At 42.4% G+C, this 14,999-nt stretch overlaps 1 protein-coding gene across 4 annotated transcripts in view; it reads right to left on the bottom strand.

Annotated features, from left to right (window-relative positions):
• Window positions 1-13,898, bottom strand: part of LOC144741384 (uncharacterized) — a 29,456-nt gene extending 15,558 nt beyond the window's left edge. For 3 of the 4 annotated variants that reach the window (XM_078623937.1, XM_078623948.1, XM_078623954.1), the window contains exons 1-10: window positions 13,104-13,898; window positions 12,672-12,755; window positions 11,951-12,079; window positions 10,959-11,045; window positions 10,577-10,683; window positions 8,174-8,259; window positions 7,932-8,032; window positions 7,312-7,482; window positions 4,989-5,049; window positions 2,467-2,558 (exon numbers count right to left, since the gene is read on the bottom strand). In XM_078623937.1, the coding sequence (XP_078480063.1) occupies window positions 2,467-2,558; window positions 4,989-5,049; window positions 7,312-7,482; window positions 7,932-8,032; window positions 8,174-8,259; window positions 10,577-10,683; window positions 10,959-11,045; window positions 11,951-12,079; window positions 12,672-12,755; window positions 13,104-13,430 (1,245 nt within the window). In that variant the 5' untranslated portion in view covers window positions 13,431-13,898. The remainder of the gene's footprint in view (window positions 1-2,466; window positions 2,559-4,988; window positions 5,050-7,311; window positions 7,483-7,931; window positions 8,033-8,173; window positions 8,260-10,576; window positions 10,684-10,958; window positions 11,046-11,950; window positions 12,080-12,671; window positions 12,756-13,103) is intronic. The other variant, XM_078623941.1, reaches the window with a different exon arrangement.
• Window positions 13,899-14,999: the final 1,101 nt, after the last annotated feature.

Here is a 14,999-nt window from a genome sequence, read left to right as displayed (position 1 = left end):
AGTGTGTGCGTGTGGTCATTGGAAACCGAGCAGAGCCCATCAACTGGAGGCTACACTTGAGAACCCGATTTAATTATAGAATAGATACGCAGACAATAGGTTTTATTCATCTATCCGACTCTTCACGAACAAAAATTAAAGTATCCTTTGCAGTGACCAGTCATGGCATTATGGGAATGAACGTCAGCAAGCGTTGAGGACATGCAACGCTGGACCGGTTTCGACATGTACGTACTTCTTTCGCAGCCTACAAAGCGTCTCATCAGCCGAGTTCTGGCTTGCTTGAAACAATGCACGATTTAATATCTTAACAACTTCCACAGAAGTGGGTGGAAAATGCCCCCCCCCGCTCCGCCGGTTACCGGCTGTCTTAAAAGCCCTCAAAAGTTCCGTTGGCCTCGTGAAGTAAATCGACGCACAAACGTCCCTTCCCCGGCCTCCACAAGCGCGTTTTTGGTTAACAATTCAGCCAACTTCAACGCAAATATTACACGGACCGGTGCACAATGCGTACGCTCTCCTGATTGCACTGCGGAACAAAAATCGAGCACTGTTCATGGCGGACTGGTGGCACCAGATAGCGCACACAATACAACACTGTACGTGTGTGAAACTAACACAAGTGTCGTGCACACGTACACCCCGTTTTGGCAATGCATCTCTGTGCGAAGGTCTAACCCCCCACGCTGTTTCGGGGTCATGGTGGATTATTTGACCGTACTGCAACCACGCCAGTTAGTCAAATCTGTAAATTATGTGTGTGTGTGGGGGGGGGGGGACCCCCCGTAAATCATTGCAGGATAATAGCACGGACTGGAAAATACACGTTGGAAACAAGGTACATGGCTCTCGTGCATAGTGGTGGGAGGGGGTAAATAACCCGACCAGCAGTTCCTGAAGAAGGGCAGTTTGGTCCTATTATTTCAGATCACCATCGAGATAACGTGACCGACTTCATAGCCGCAATGATGCAGTGATGGACAACTGTGGAGCAGGTTGAAATGCAAGGTTCCAGGAATTGCTGAAGGATTTTGTTGTTGTTGGATATATGCACAATGTCTCTGGGCTTTTGTTTGTGTCCTGTTTGAAACTTATACTAGTCAGTGCAGGCTACAGGTGGGTAGGGGAGCAGTGGGTTATTCTGCAGATGTACGAAGCAATAATGATTGTTGCTCCGCTGTCCAAACTGTCGGCCCCGCAGCCTATAACGCATGTTACATACATGGTGGTAGATAAAGGGGGGACATTCTGAGCAAGGCCGTAGCCATGGAGTCAACATTGGGGGGGACCAAATCTTCCAGGGGGTTTGGGGGTCCCCCCCCCCCAGAAAAAAATATAAATTTAAAAACTAATTTCCTGCCTAAAATATTTAAAAAATCACTAACACATAGAATGGACTTTTTAATTTTTTACAATAATGTCTAATAGTATATTGTATTGCATTGCTCTGTTTTTTTCTTTTTTACCTTTTATTGTTTCATTGTATGTAATGGCAGAGATTAAGGATTAATAAAGTACAACCATAACCACAATCATATAAACAGAAATCTATTTAATAGCAATATATTGGGGGGGGGGACATTTTGAGCATATTTGTCCCCCCCCCCCCCCCCCAATATATATGATCATTACGGCCTCGATTCTGAGTAGCTTTGTGGCAGCGTGGCTCAGTGTGGTACTGTCGTGCACATGATATGAAATCCACGTGCACTGCACCACCGTGTGGTCAACAGCGGTACTGCTAACGTTTTCTTTGTGTGTGTGTAGAAAAAGAATAGAAAGTACGTAAAGTAATGAAATAAAATTAAATTGCAATCAACAGTATTTCCGATTGAAGGTACGATGAGACATGTTGCTGTTTAATTGAACAATTTACGTATATTGACCGTATATAAACACACACTTATTTTTCTATTTCATCTCTCCACAGTTAAGAATACAGTAAGATACAAGTACAAGATTTCAACAGAATGATGCAATTTTGTAAACCTCCCAAATTTTCTCCAAATCAATGCCTGCCATACCCCCTCTACTTGACGCTATTCACTAATTCCACTTCGAACGTACACAATGCACAAGCTATATAGCTTCACGTTGCGATACCATCCAGGTCAACCCAACAAACTGTCTGAATGTAAGCAATTGCAACAGCTGATGCATGCATGCCTCTCGTCTGGCCAGCAAGATCCCCCAGTGGGTGCAGTATGCCGGCACTGACCTAACTAATGCCACATGTTCCCAAACTTCCCTCTCATTACTGCTTCGCAGGAGAAGGCGCCAAGAGAACAGACAAGCAGGCCCTGTGAATTATGTGCCCGGTTATGTGCCCTTTACAATGGACGCATTATCATCGTGTTTTTTTTTGTTCTTCCACGGCATTGCGTTTAACGCAACAACAGAAAAAAAAATTGCTGGCACTAAGGGGGCCCCGTAGAAACTGGGGGTCAGGCAAATTGTTGCACGTACCGATGGCAGTGGAATGGGCTGCTCGCACTCCGCTCGTAAAGCCAGAGGGGACTCTTTCCCGGCATCATCTCGGCTTTCATAGACTTGTGGTTCTGCCAGGGGCAAGGACACGTATGAAATAAGACTCCTTGGTGAGTCCTTGTACCTTCAACGGCATTCTCCTTCGTGCCCCTGTGCGTTTTTTTATTAAACGCAACCAGCACCAGCACCGCCGATCACAAAACAGAGCCAGCAGAGATGGGTCTTTGCAGTCGTACAACTGTTCCTTTGTTATTGGTTTAACCCAGCACATTTAAGTATTGTTTGCTTTTTTTTAAATTCACGGCTGCACACAAAACTGCAACGGAGTATATTCGCTTGCCGCTTGCAGAGAAAGGCAACAGTCTGCGGGACGAACTGTAATGGTCGAAAGAGAGAAGGATTGAAGTCACCAATTCACGTGGGATTTGAAGTTCAGAAGTCAACGTTTAGACGCATTACGGCCAAGTCAAAAGATTGCTCAAAATTCCACACTATATGCGATCCATATAATGGGTAATTTTTTTGAATACAGTACTTTCAAATGTCACCAACAATTTGACTGCACTGGAAACAAGAAACAAGATCTTTATTTGTTCTTCCCACAAGCCTTCGTTTTTTTAAACCAGACAACTGAAGTAAAAACTCCCCCCCCCCTTTCCCCCACACACGAAATGTATGCAAGGGTTTTTTTTAATGCGTGTGCTTCTGCTCCTTTTGACAAAGTGCGACTTTCAAACGAGGCACGCTGCACTCATTCGCAGCTCGTTAGGGCCCCATGGTCCTGTACAACCTCAGTTAGAGGCTCTGCACAAACAGCCTCGGCAATAATGGAACGTAAACAACTGCCAGCGTGACTAATCCATTTTATTTTGCGACTGTACGGTCTGAGGGGTCGTAATTGCATTTAGTTAGACAAACACCCTCCACTCCAGCGAGCAGGGGGACACTGTTCATGCACTCCTCAATCCCTCCTTTAAAATCCACAGGCGGTTCGCATCCCCTCAATCCTGGGGTATGTGGCAATAATTTTCATCAGCTAATTCGCACAAATATTTTAAACTGCTCCTTCCTTAAAGCTGCAATAATTGCAAGTAATTGGACCTCTTGAGTACGGGGCTGATGACGCAAGGACGAGGGGTTAGTTTCGCCTCTCGTTGCTCAGACAGGCCTGCCACAAAGTACTTCTCAAAGTACACCAGATGCATGCACATGACTTTAGAGAGACGGAAGGACAACACATTTTCACATGCAGAAAAAAAAGGCCGACCACGAACAACAAAGATGCGATACTATGGGGATAAAAAACCCACTGAGGAATGTCGTGAAGTTTACACGAAGACACGCGATCACGTTTGTATTTTTCAACATTAAGCGTACAGTAGTGCAAGCAAGATGATCCATTACAAGAAGCATTTGACAATTTACAAAAAAGGTCTCGAGTTACTAACCATAACCAATACGGTACAGGTGAGCATGTGGAATCAGTAAAATTAATTACCTGCATTTTTTTTTACAGTTGATTAGCACTGCCAAAATATCCTCCCCTAACTTCCCTAAAGAGTGCGACTATGCCGTACTAAAAATGTAGAAGTAAATTGCACTTGAACTGCATGGCTATTCATCACTTTTCATCCCTATTACCAAACAGTGGGGAAGGGGGGGTGGAGTGGTGGCGCGGTAGTTAGCGCACTCCACTACGAACCGAGCAGGCTGAATTTGATTCCCGTTTGTAGCCAACATCCGTGGAGAGTGATATCTGAACTGGTCCTGTTTGCCCACCCATCACCACCCCACAATAATCAGTGTGGAAAAGTATGGTCAAACAACCGACATGACCGATAGAGCATAATTTGGCCTTCATCCGGCAGTGGATGGCCAAAGTACCTGTCCATTACTCAAATGTTATAACAGTACTATTATTACATTGTGCTACACCTACTGGACATTTTCCCTCTATATCCAAGTGGAAAATGTGTGCATTAAGCTCTCCGATGTGGCTCTGGGTTCTAACATCATGTTGGTCAGCAGGAGGTGCTCTCAGGATGGGGAGCGAAACGTCGGACATCCTGTTGAACAACGTGCGAAACAACCCCGATAACACATCGGACAGCTGTGCAGCACAACCGCGAAAAATATACGACGCAGGACATGCGTGATGCATTTAAATAATTAAAACTAAAACTATTTAAAATGATAAGCTCAACGAAGTGGCTTGTCGTGTGGAAATGTATCACAGCCGAATACTTTAAACGCGTGTTTCTAAATGAATAGAGAACAACCGGAGAGTCCGGAGAAAAATCCACGTGACCACTGGGAGCTCATGCACATTCCAAATATGCAGGCGTCAGGGTCGCCATCGAGTCCACAACCTCATTTATACCAGGTGAGGTCGTTAACACCTCTCCTGTAATTTCTAAATCCTCGTGCATACTTGAGGAGTTACACCTCAACAGTGCAGCTGTAGTTGTCAATCCCCCATTTCAACAGAGCACGTATTTTACCTTCAGGATGCCATTTTGCAGTTAACACTTGACCTGTGTGCGGAAATGCCCCGACTGCCTGCTGAGACAGAAACAACTGTCAGAAAATGCAAAAACCTCTGCTGCCCGTACTTTGTGCGAGCAGTTTGAACAAAACACAATCGGAGGTTTGAATTACCTGTTGGCATGGTCCAACCTTCAAAGAGGAGTGTGGCTCTTGCAAAAATGTTAACATCATACTTCTGACTTATTGATCTTACTGGTGGCTGAGAACAGAATTCACCTTGATAACAGCTTATGCAGCATGACAGGGTGCCCAGAAAGTGTTTAAACCGAGTGAAAAATACTATACTGTTATTATTGCTTATTTTGTTAAATGCTTACAAATGCAACATATTATCAACTGACGTAGGACGAATGCACTGAAGGATTTTGTATATGTTACAATAAACGTTTTTGTTTTAAATACTGTGGACTATTACAAAACACGTCTGTGTGTAGTAGCTTGTAATCCATTCACTGTCTATTGACAATTAGATCACAAACTTGCAGTTATTTTAGAACATTAGGGGGAAATATTGATTTGGTAAAAGTCTACAAGTGTGAAATGTATGAAATACATGTAGCCGTGTTGTATCTCTGAATTGGTCCGCGTTCAGGTAATAGCTCGCCACCTGGTGGATAGTACTTGAAATAACGCCTCGTTTTAAATTTGACAACGTTTAATAAATAAGATGGATACACATTTGTGAACAATAGAGGAGGAAGCATGTATAGTCTGTCAACGCGGTAATTCAATTCCAACATTACTCGTGAGATTCGGAGATCGTGCACGGAATGTACAAGATAGCACGAATATCGGTGTTCATGGCCACCTTGAATCACAAATGTCTGATGCGTAATAACATTTAATAGTAGGCTGGCCTGATTACAGTTTACACAAGAGAATATGTCATTACCGTTTAATGATGCTCTTCTGCTTGCCAATTTCCACAAACAAAACTCTTAAACATCATCTCACAGATGAATGCATTGTCCCTAATGACTCATCTGAAATAATTTTCTGCAAGTTCTAAAAGTGAATCGCTTCATATCCCGACAATGGGTGCACTATATTAAGTCAATAGTATCAGATTATTTTTTTTGCACCAGTAGTATTTTATTACCGTGCTTTATGCAGTGTTTACGCTAAATGGGCGAATGTGAGTTTCGGCAAAATATACGTTTTCTACATTTTGTGTAACAAAGCACCATGGTTCAAATTACATTTCCTCTGTTTTCCTTAAAGCTGCTTCTGGAAAAGACGACCCTATGTCGATCTGTGAATTGCGGTAAAGAGTTACACACTTCTCAACGGAACATATCTAAATTTAAAATAAAGTTTCTAAATAAAAATTCAAAATAAAAATGCTGTCGTTTCTCCCCAAATTTGTGCCATCGGCATCATGGCACGAGGCGATGCATTCATTCCGATCTCTTGCACAGCAGTGCGGAAGCAGATACTCCAGGAGCTAGCTGTGATATGGAAGCGGATATCACAGGAGCTACCTCTGTGGTCTCTTCAAGTGACATCTGGTCCACTCAGTAATGAGACAGCACTTTCCCCCCTACTCTGCCATAAGGGAGTATGGAATGTCACGTGAGAGTAATCCCTATGTTGACATTTTCTGAGCTAGAATTTAGCCATGTTTTATTTTATGAGGTTACTGGTGACCGGGCTGAGACAACTAACTCACTATGCTCGAGAACTCAGTTTAATTACTGGCGGTAAAATAAACCTGCATTCGAACCCAGCATCTCAGCGGTGCCCAGTGCAGAACGGTGACCTCCGAGTAACCCCGGTTACGTCGTCGAAATGCTCATTAACTCAAGACTTCAAACGCATTTACCACCACCTAACTCAAATCCATGGATGAGAATAGGTGTTCCCCTTTTTTCGGGCAACAAACAGGTGTTAAGATATTAAAACACCTACCTGACACTTTTTACAAGGAATCATGTCTGCATTAACCACAATACTTGTGGTCAGAATGCAAACAAAAAACTTACTCTGATAATATATGCATTGTCTTTGAAACTGATTGGTCCACACCAGAGACAGCTTTCTTTTGAGCCTCGTCTCAAACGGTGTTAGACCAGAGGATGCCAAAAGGCCAGAAAAAAGGGGAAAACCTATTCTCATATTTTGGTACTGGCAAAGGAGGTCCCATGATGTAAAATCTATGGCTTGGTAGCATCACGCATGCAATGTGGTGGTCACAAGACGCCTATATGCAAGGCACGATGGGAGCCATATCTTCCTGCTGTTTGTGAGCACACCTTTGCGTGTTGCTCTTTGCATTACCTCCAACTGCTTGGCCTGCTCCTCTGCCAACCGCGTGAGGCTCTCCACTTGGGCTATAGCCTGGCGATGGGCCTCCTCGGTCTCCTGGGCCCGTGCCGCGGCTGTGGCCACCTGCCGCTGCAGAAGAGTTCTCTGCACCTCCCAGTCCTGCTGAAACGTCTCCAGCATTCTCTTCACGATCGGCACAAGAAACAAACAAAACAAAGTCCCCGAAACATCGTAAGACGAGTCGCGAACAGAAGCATCTGCTTCCAACATTTGGCATCTGAACTGGGCTGCCCTGTCGATTTTAATCCGGTTTTGCACAATGTTAATGTTACTGTTCCAAAATCAGTTGTCGTGGAAATTATTCACAGTCTTAACTTCTGGTAATATTTACGATTCCTGTTCTTGGTACTGCGATTATTGCAATTCACAAAAGGTTTTTAAAAAAACGCATTTTTTGTATTGACACCATAAGCAACTTGATATCAAATATATGTTTTATTCTTGACAATATTTGAAATAGATTTCATGCTCCTCGATTTTAAAAACAGCAGAATTATTTAAGTGCAACTTATTCCGTTCGGTATTAAAAACACGACAGTACGGCACAGTACAGTGCTGTGTTTAATCATTACCTTTGTGGCAGCAGCATGGGTTCTGAAATGTTGGCTCTCCAGCGTTTTGATTTCATTCTGTTTCAAAAGTGCCTTCAAGTTCTCATCGTTCTGCTCCATGCCTTTTGAAAAACACATTGTAAACGTTAATGGGGTGTCTCATATAAAAATAAATAACTCAATGCATTCCAGTTGCCTTAACATTGATTGTATTTGGCTCCATTTAATTTCACTTTTAAAAAAAGTACCAAGAAACAACGCACCCTTGTAAGCTGCCAGAAGCTTTTCAGTCAGCTGGTTAACATCATCCTTGGCCTGATTCAAGGATTTTTCTATCCTCTTGCGCCCTCTGGTGGCATCGTGGACAATAAACGTGCACTTCGGTACGGCCTTGTACAATCCACAACGTGCAATCTCTCAAAGGAAAGATATGAGTCACGCTTTTTTGCCATTTTATATGCGCTGTAAAACATTCAGTTAATATGAGGCATGCAACAACGCGTTAAATTCTACATGCATCGAATTGTGCAAGAATCGATTATATGTAGTGTAGGCAGATCATATTTTAAACTTTGTCGAGACTATATTATAATGTTTAAGAAAACAAAATTGTATTAAAAACAATAAACAATACAAACTAGACCATTACAACGATCCAAAAAGCATGGATGCTTAAGTAAAATTGTCACCCAGAATCAAACATGTAAATTAATTGCCAGAGCAGTGAATTGTTACATGTCTGGTTAATATGACCGTACACAACTAATTGCATTTGAAACTCCTTAAAATAACACACATTTTACAGAAGATAATAGTTTGAGCATTGTCGAACGTTACAATTCATTATCCACTGCCATTAACCGAGCAATGCCATGCATTTTCCAACTTTAACGGTCACACTATATAGGTTAAGAAAGTGCCATCGCCCGTGTGCCAACTAAATAAACAAAGCACACCACCAAATCCCAGTAAACATGGAGCGTTTGGCCATCGTTGGGCCTAATGGCTCAAATCACATTACCAACGTCGCATGTTTCCTGGGATGCACTATCGCCCAAGCAACGTCAAATTTCTCTGAACCGAATATACTACGAAGAAAGCTCGACACCACACACAGCACACACACGTCTCACGACATTATTTCAACGACCAGAGTTGCAAATGAGCTCACCGGAAGCTTACTAAAAAGGATCATGCCATGATTTCGATTTAAAGCTTCTTTCGTGACTGCAGGGATTCATCTTCTTGGTTCTTTCGGTAAAGTCACGTAGAAGGGAAGTAATAAAAGAATAAAAATAAAACATAATAAAATAATTCTCACGACGTTTCGGCCACAACGCAAGCAGCCGTCCTCAGGTGAAGACCAGGTCTTAGAGTCGCGGCATCTCTTCAGAAAGGTGAGGGACTCGATTAGCTGAGCCTTCTTATCACGGAGCTTGTTGAAGGCTCTTAAAGTTTTATGGAATCCCACCCCGTGGTGGCGGTTAGATTTCGATTTAAAGCTTTTGTGACTGCAGGGATTCATCTTCTTGGTTCTTTCGGTAAAGTCACGTAGAAGGGAAGTAATAAAATAATAAAAAATAAAACATAATAACAACACAAGCAGCCGTCCTCAGGTGAAGACCAGGTATGTCGAGGCGACAGTGTCGCTTGCGTTGTGGCCGAAACGTCGTGATAATTATTTTTTTATGTTTAATTTTTATTATTTTATTACTTCCCTTCTACGTGACTTTACCGAAAGAACCAAGAAGATCAAGCCATGCTTTAGAGTTTATGAAGTAATTGCAAGCAGCAGTCTATTCCGCTACATAAAACATCTACGTATATAAGTTAATTATTGTTGGGTCAAATACCAAACATTACTGCAGCACACATTCCCATCACACATACAAGTGGTAATAGCTTGATGCTTAAGAAGGACTTGCAAGGAGGCATCCTTCTTTGCCTGTACAGGAAAAATGCACACATCTGGGTCATGCAGAAAGCTATTACATCCATCAACTACGACCTCATGAATGTTTGTCATTGTCTACATCAGTAAATGCTGAAAAGTTTCCACCAACAGCAAAAGTTGCTTAAAATTCAGACACACTCAGACACCATTTCTATATAGGATCGATTAGAGTGAAACATCCCAATTCTGCTGATATTAGGGTACACTATGGGGAGATCCTATTCCCTCCTGTTGTATCGTGCATGTTATGCTAATCCACACAGCGTAGCATGGGTGAATTCAGATCATAGATAATGCCAACGAATCACTTCCTTCCTGGCCAATTCAAGTCTGCTTCAATCCACAGGGAATACCATTCATGAATGTGCCACCCCTTCCAGGTGATTCTTCTCATCTATGCTCAAGCGGCGCAGATAATAGGATGAATAATATACTCGTGGGAGATGACTTCTGGATAACATCTGGTTGGGTCAAATTCCCAGGTACGAACTAGTAATATAATTCACTTGCTACAATTTCTGGGTTGTGTGTTTTATCACCGATTTTTAAAAGTGTATTTAATACAATTAAATAAATGTGCGGATAATAGGGAGATCCGTGAATCAACCTGCGGGGGTGGATAATCGGAAGAGCGGGTAATAGGACAGCAGTTAATAGGCGTTTTACTAAATTAATGAATGGATGTGAAATATATTTGTAAAAGTAGGTTTACTTTTTTGTTCCTTTTGAATCAAGGATGCTCAGATAGGACATCATCTCCTTACTAAGCTCAAGCATCCTCTGGGTCGCATTCTCAGCAGAGAGCAGTGCTTCCTGAACCTGATGTAAGATCACATTGATGACAAATGTTACTTGATGGGTAAAAAAATGACAGTTGTGAAAAGCTCTTCACATATACAGTACAATAAAAAATTATAAAAATTCATTACAGTTCGCACAATGTATTGTTAATAAGCAGACAAATTATCAAGTACATTTCAAACAAGAAAATCGTGTGTACAATTATTTTCCATTTTTTTATATTTATAAGCGTGTAGAATGATTACAAAAATGCAGGTGCAATTACATTCTCTGCAGGGACTGAAATCCCATACCTTTTCAGTGGAGTCGTCAAAGTCGAGAACATCTCTGTCAACGGTCTCTTCATAATCCGAAGGAAAACGTGAATTCTTACTGAAGAACTGTGTTTCAGTGCAGAGTAAAACACACGGCCGCAGAATGACGCAACAATTCATAAACCATTTGAAAAGCGAAAATCAAACACTGACCATACTGCACAGCAGCCCTGCAGCGTGACCTTCACATTTTAAACACCGGACATAACGAGTAACGATGTGATGACCTGTTTTTGTCGATCATACATTTTGCTCTTGGGGCCGTCCATAAATGACGTCATACGATTTTGAACGATTTTTTACCCCCCCCCCCCCCTTCGTCACACGGCGTCACAAAAAGTCAGACCCCCCCCCTCAAATATGACGTCACAAAGCTCTGCCCCCTCCAAAATAAAACATGCTTCAAATCGCTTTAAACTAATGTCATTGTAGTGCGTATTTAATGTGGCGCTGCACTCTATGTTGTAGGAGAAAACATTTATTATAAAGTATATTTAATTAAGTAGAACGTGTTGTCTATATGTATTTAAAGTTGCGCATTTTGATGTGACGTCACATTTCTCAAACCCTCCCCCCCTCGTCACACATCGTCACGAATGTCTGACCCCACCCCCCCCAGGTGCGTGACGTCATTTATGGACGGCCCCCTAGTTCTCATCCCCTATGTTTAAGGAAAGGCTACAATGCCCATCGCTTAACTGATAAGAAAGAGGGGCTGGGGTGGGGGCTCATTGGCCTTCAGCCCCCCCCCGCCACTCCTCCCACTTCCCCTCCTTCGATGCTGCATATTTGCAGTATCGTATAATTTCATACCGTATGATTATATATCGCAATGGAACGCAGCAGAGCCTAAGTCAATCATTACTCCGACCATTTTGGTCAGTTTTAGTAAAAATCAACTCTCACTCAGTCATTTTCCTGCTGTTGCTACAGTACTTTCCCGTCCTTGCGTATCACAAAGGGGGATTCACCTCCTGCAGCTGGGTCAGGACCTGCTCTTGTTGATCACAGGTCTCCTGAAAGCCCACGATGAATACGGTCACCTGCTGCTCGTACCTCTTCCTGTCCAGCACGTTCGACAGGAGGCCCTCCAACTGATCCTTGCAACACACACGACACACACAGTCATACTCTTTGGTTCTTTCGGTAAAGTCACGTAGGTATAAAATAAAATAAATCACGACGTTTCAGGCGCAACACAAGCGTACCGTCATCAGGTGACCATCAGGTGACGGACGCTTGTGTTGAGCCCGAAACGTCGTGATTTATTTTATTTTCTACCTACGTGAATTTACCGAAAGAACCAAAGAGTATGGATTCCTGCAGTCACGAAAGCTTCAAATCAAGATTGATATTGGTTGATTGTTAAAATAGTATTGCTTGTTGGATTATGCAAATGTAGTGTCTTTAATCAATCCACTGCTGGAAGAAGGCCGCCCCATGGCGTGCGGGGTTGTGTGATCGTACATCCGTCACCGCACCTCCGATTAGCACGGCTGGGAAGTACGGTGCGAAAGAAGTTCAACATACACACATACTGGCCAATGTATACATATCAATATTTAATTAAGGAAAAGTTAAGGACATGTCGTAAGAGTGCATATGGATTGAGAGCCTTACAGATGCCAGTTATTTCGGTGTTATGTTGATCAATATTACATGCATCTTATGTGTTTTAAGTGTTGCAAATACCAGGTCCTCCAGAAACGTCATGCTCGTCCTGCTTTTATACGAATCGAAAACTTGCCGGCTACTCTCTTCGTACGCCTCCACAGTCTTTAAAGGGGCATGTCACAAAATACCACAAGCAGAATTGTTAAGTCATGGGTTTCATCCACATTCAACAAATAGTCTTGATTTAGATAGATTAATGCAACAAATACAATACGGGAAATAATCTGTATTGTTTACGTAATGTATAGATGGAATGACACGAAAATGATGTATACAACAGTGGGACATGGACATTTATCACACGTCCCCGAAAATACAACATTCGATAAATACCCTTCAATTCATGAGATATAAAAATACGCTGGCGAGGATTTGCACATCGTACACAGTCACACACACACACGCATATCTCATAAAATCACACGGTATCTATTTTCATTGGCAACGTACCGCATCAACTCTGCACTTGATGCGTTCCAGCTCTTCCTTTGTTTCACCCAGCTGCCTGTTCTTTTGACCATGAGTCACGCGATGGAGGACATTCTTCACCTGCGTGTCGCTCAATCTCTGCTCCTCCGTCTCCTGCCACTCTCTCGCCTGCCTCCGAAGGGGACCTCCCGAGCTGGGAGCTTCACCAAAGTAGATCGTCTGCTGACGCAAACGTTGCAGGCCCGTTCCTTCTCTCGGCTGCATGTTCTGACTGTTCAGCCTCATGGGTCTGAGCTTTGCACGGAGCTTTCCACTCAGCACAGCCCCACTCTGACGGCTGTCCATCATCCTGAGCGTTCACCAATTTATATTTGGCGAACCTTAACGAATTGGCTGTGTCGGACGGTGGTGGGTTAACGACGCATTTATATGTACGCGATCTAACCCAAAAAAAAACGTTATTATGGAAAAGATTGGTCGCGAAAGCCTACGTGTTAAACGCATTTATTATTTATTATTACATCATAGCAAACTATGAAGTAATACACTTCAACAAATTTGTTTCAATAATCAAAATAATTGAATGTGAAGTAATATTTCAACTTTACACCACTGATGTGTAATTGTTCAGATAAAGGAAACAGCAAATCGGTCGCTCGATTTCAACTATACAAAAACAACAACAAAAATTGCTGTCCAACTGGCTTGAGATGTCGCACAAGTACCACAGCAGAGGGCACGCGTGTTGGTACGGTCAAGTGTGTATTGTTCCGAACGTGGTTTGTTGATGCCAATGTGCACTCACCCATGCGCTAAAGTTAGTGTTGATGTTGCCAAGACGACGGCACGCGTCACTGTGTCTACTCGATCGGAAACTTTGAAACTTTGTTCAACCATTGAGCAATTATTTATACACGGATAACCGTGACGCATTTGTACACACACACACCAATTTTTTTTTTACTTCGGACTGAACAATGTCCCTCCACGCTTCAGGGGTGTTAAAACGTATTTTAATATTTTGTGTTCCCCAAAATTATTATCCAAAATGCTGTATATAATGTTCTATTAATATATACACACAGATACAATTAGTGTAGAAGCCAAATAACCAGACAATTCATACTAGTATTTGAATAAATGTCGGTGAAATGTACAAACAATGGCGATGTTTAACACTTTGATGATGTGGGGCAAACAAACGTGGTTGTTTAGTAACTGCAGCTACATATCAATAACATTCCTTTCCTTTGTTAATGCTACTCCCTGCACCCCCCCCTTGGTGCTGTTGATCCTGCATAATGCATGGGCATAATATGCCTTTGAACCCCCCCCCCCGCCCACCTCCTACGCATAAATTCCTCTTCATATGCACATTCTTTTTTGTTAAGGCGCTCTTCCACCTCCAACCCAGTTTATATATAAGCTCCTAGCTTGGTAGTGTCTCATTCTTCACCTGAAGACGGCTGCTTGCGTTGTAGCCGAAACGTCGTGAGAATTATTTCATTTTATTATGTTTTATTTTTATTATTTTATTACTTCCCTTCTACGTGACTTTACCGAAAGAACCAAGAAGATAAACGTGATGTCCATTGTGAAAAATTCTGTTGCAGCATTTTAAAATGATCAACACCAGATGGCGATACAGGCCGTCGATTAATTGGTCAAAAACTGTTTGTGCAATGGAGATTTCCCTCCCTCGTTGAGTCCATCTCGACAAAAACGATGTTTTCATTCTAGTCAGCTCATTCATTATAGCCAGGTCATTCATTATAGCCAGGTCATTCATTATAGCCAGATCCATCTTCTTGGTTCTTTCGGTAAAGACGTGACTTTACCAAAAGAACCAAGAAGATGAATCCCTGCAGTCACGAAAGCTTTAAATCGAAATATAGCCAGATCATTCACTATAGCCAG

The sequence above is a fragment of the Lampetra planeri genome, chromosome 3, assembly GCF_965212315.1.
Source record: "Lampetra planeri chromosome 3, kcLamPlan1.2.h2, whole genome shotgun sequence".
Lineage (NCBI taxonomy): Eukaryota > Metazoa > Chordata > Hyperoartia > Petromyzontiformes > Petromyzontidae > Lampetra > Lampetra planeri.
Note: the sequence above shows the minus strand (reverse complement) of the source record. Positions and strands in the feature narration are given on the sequence as shown.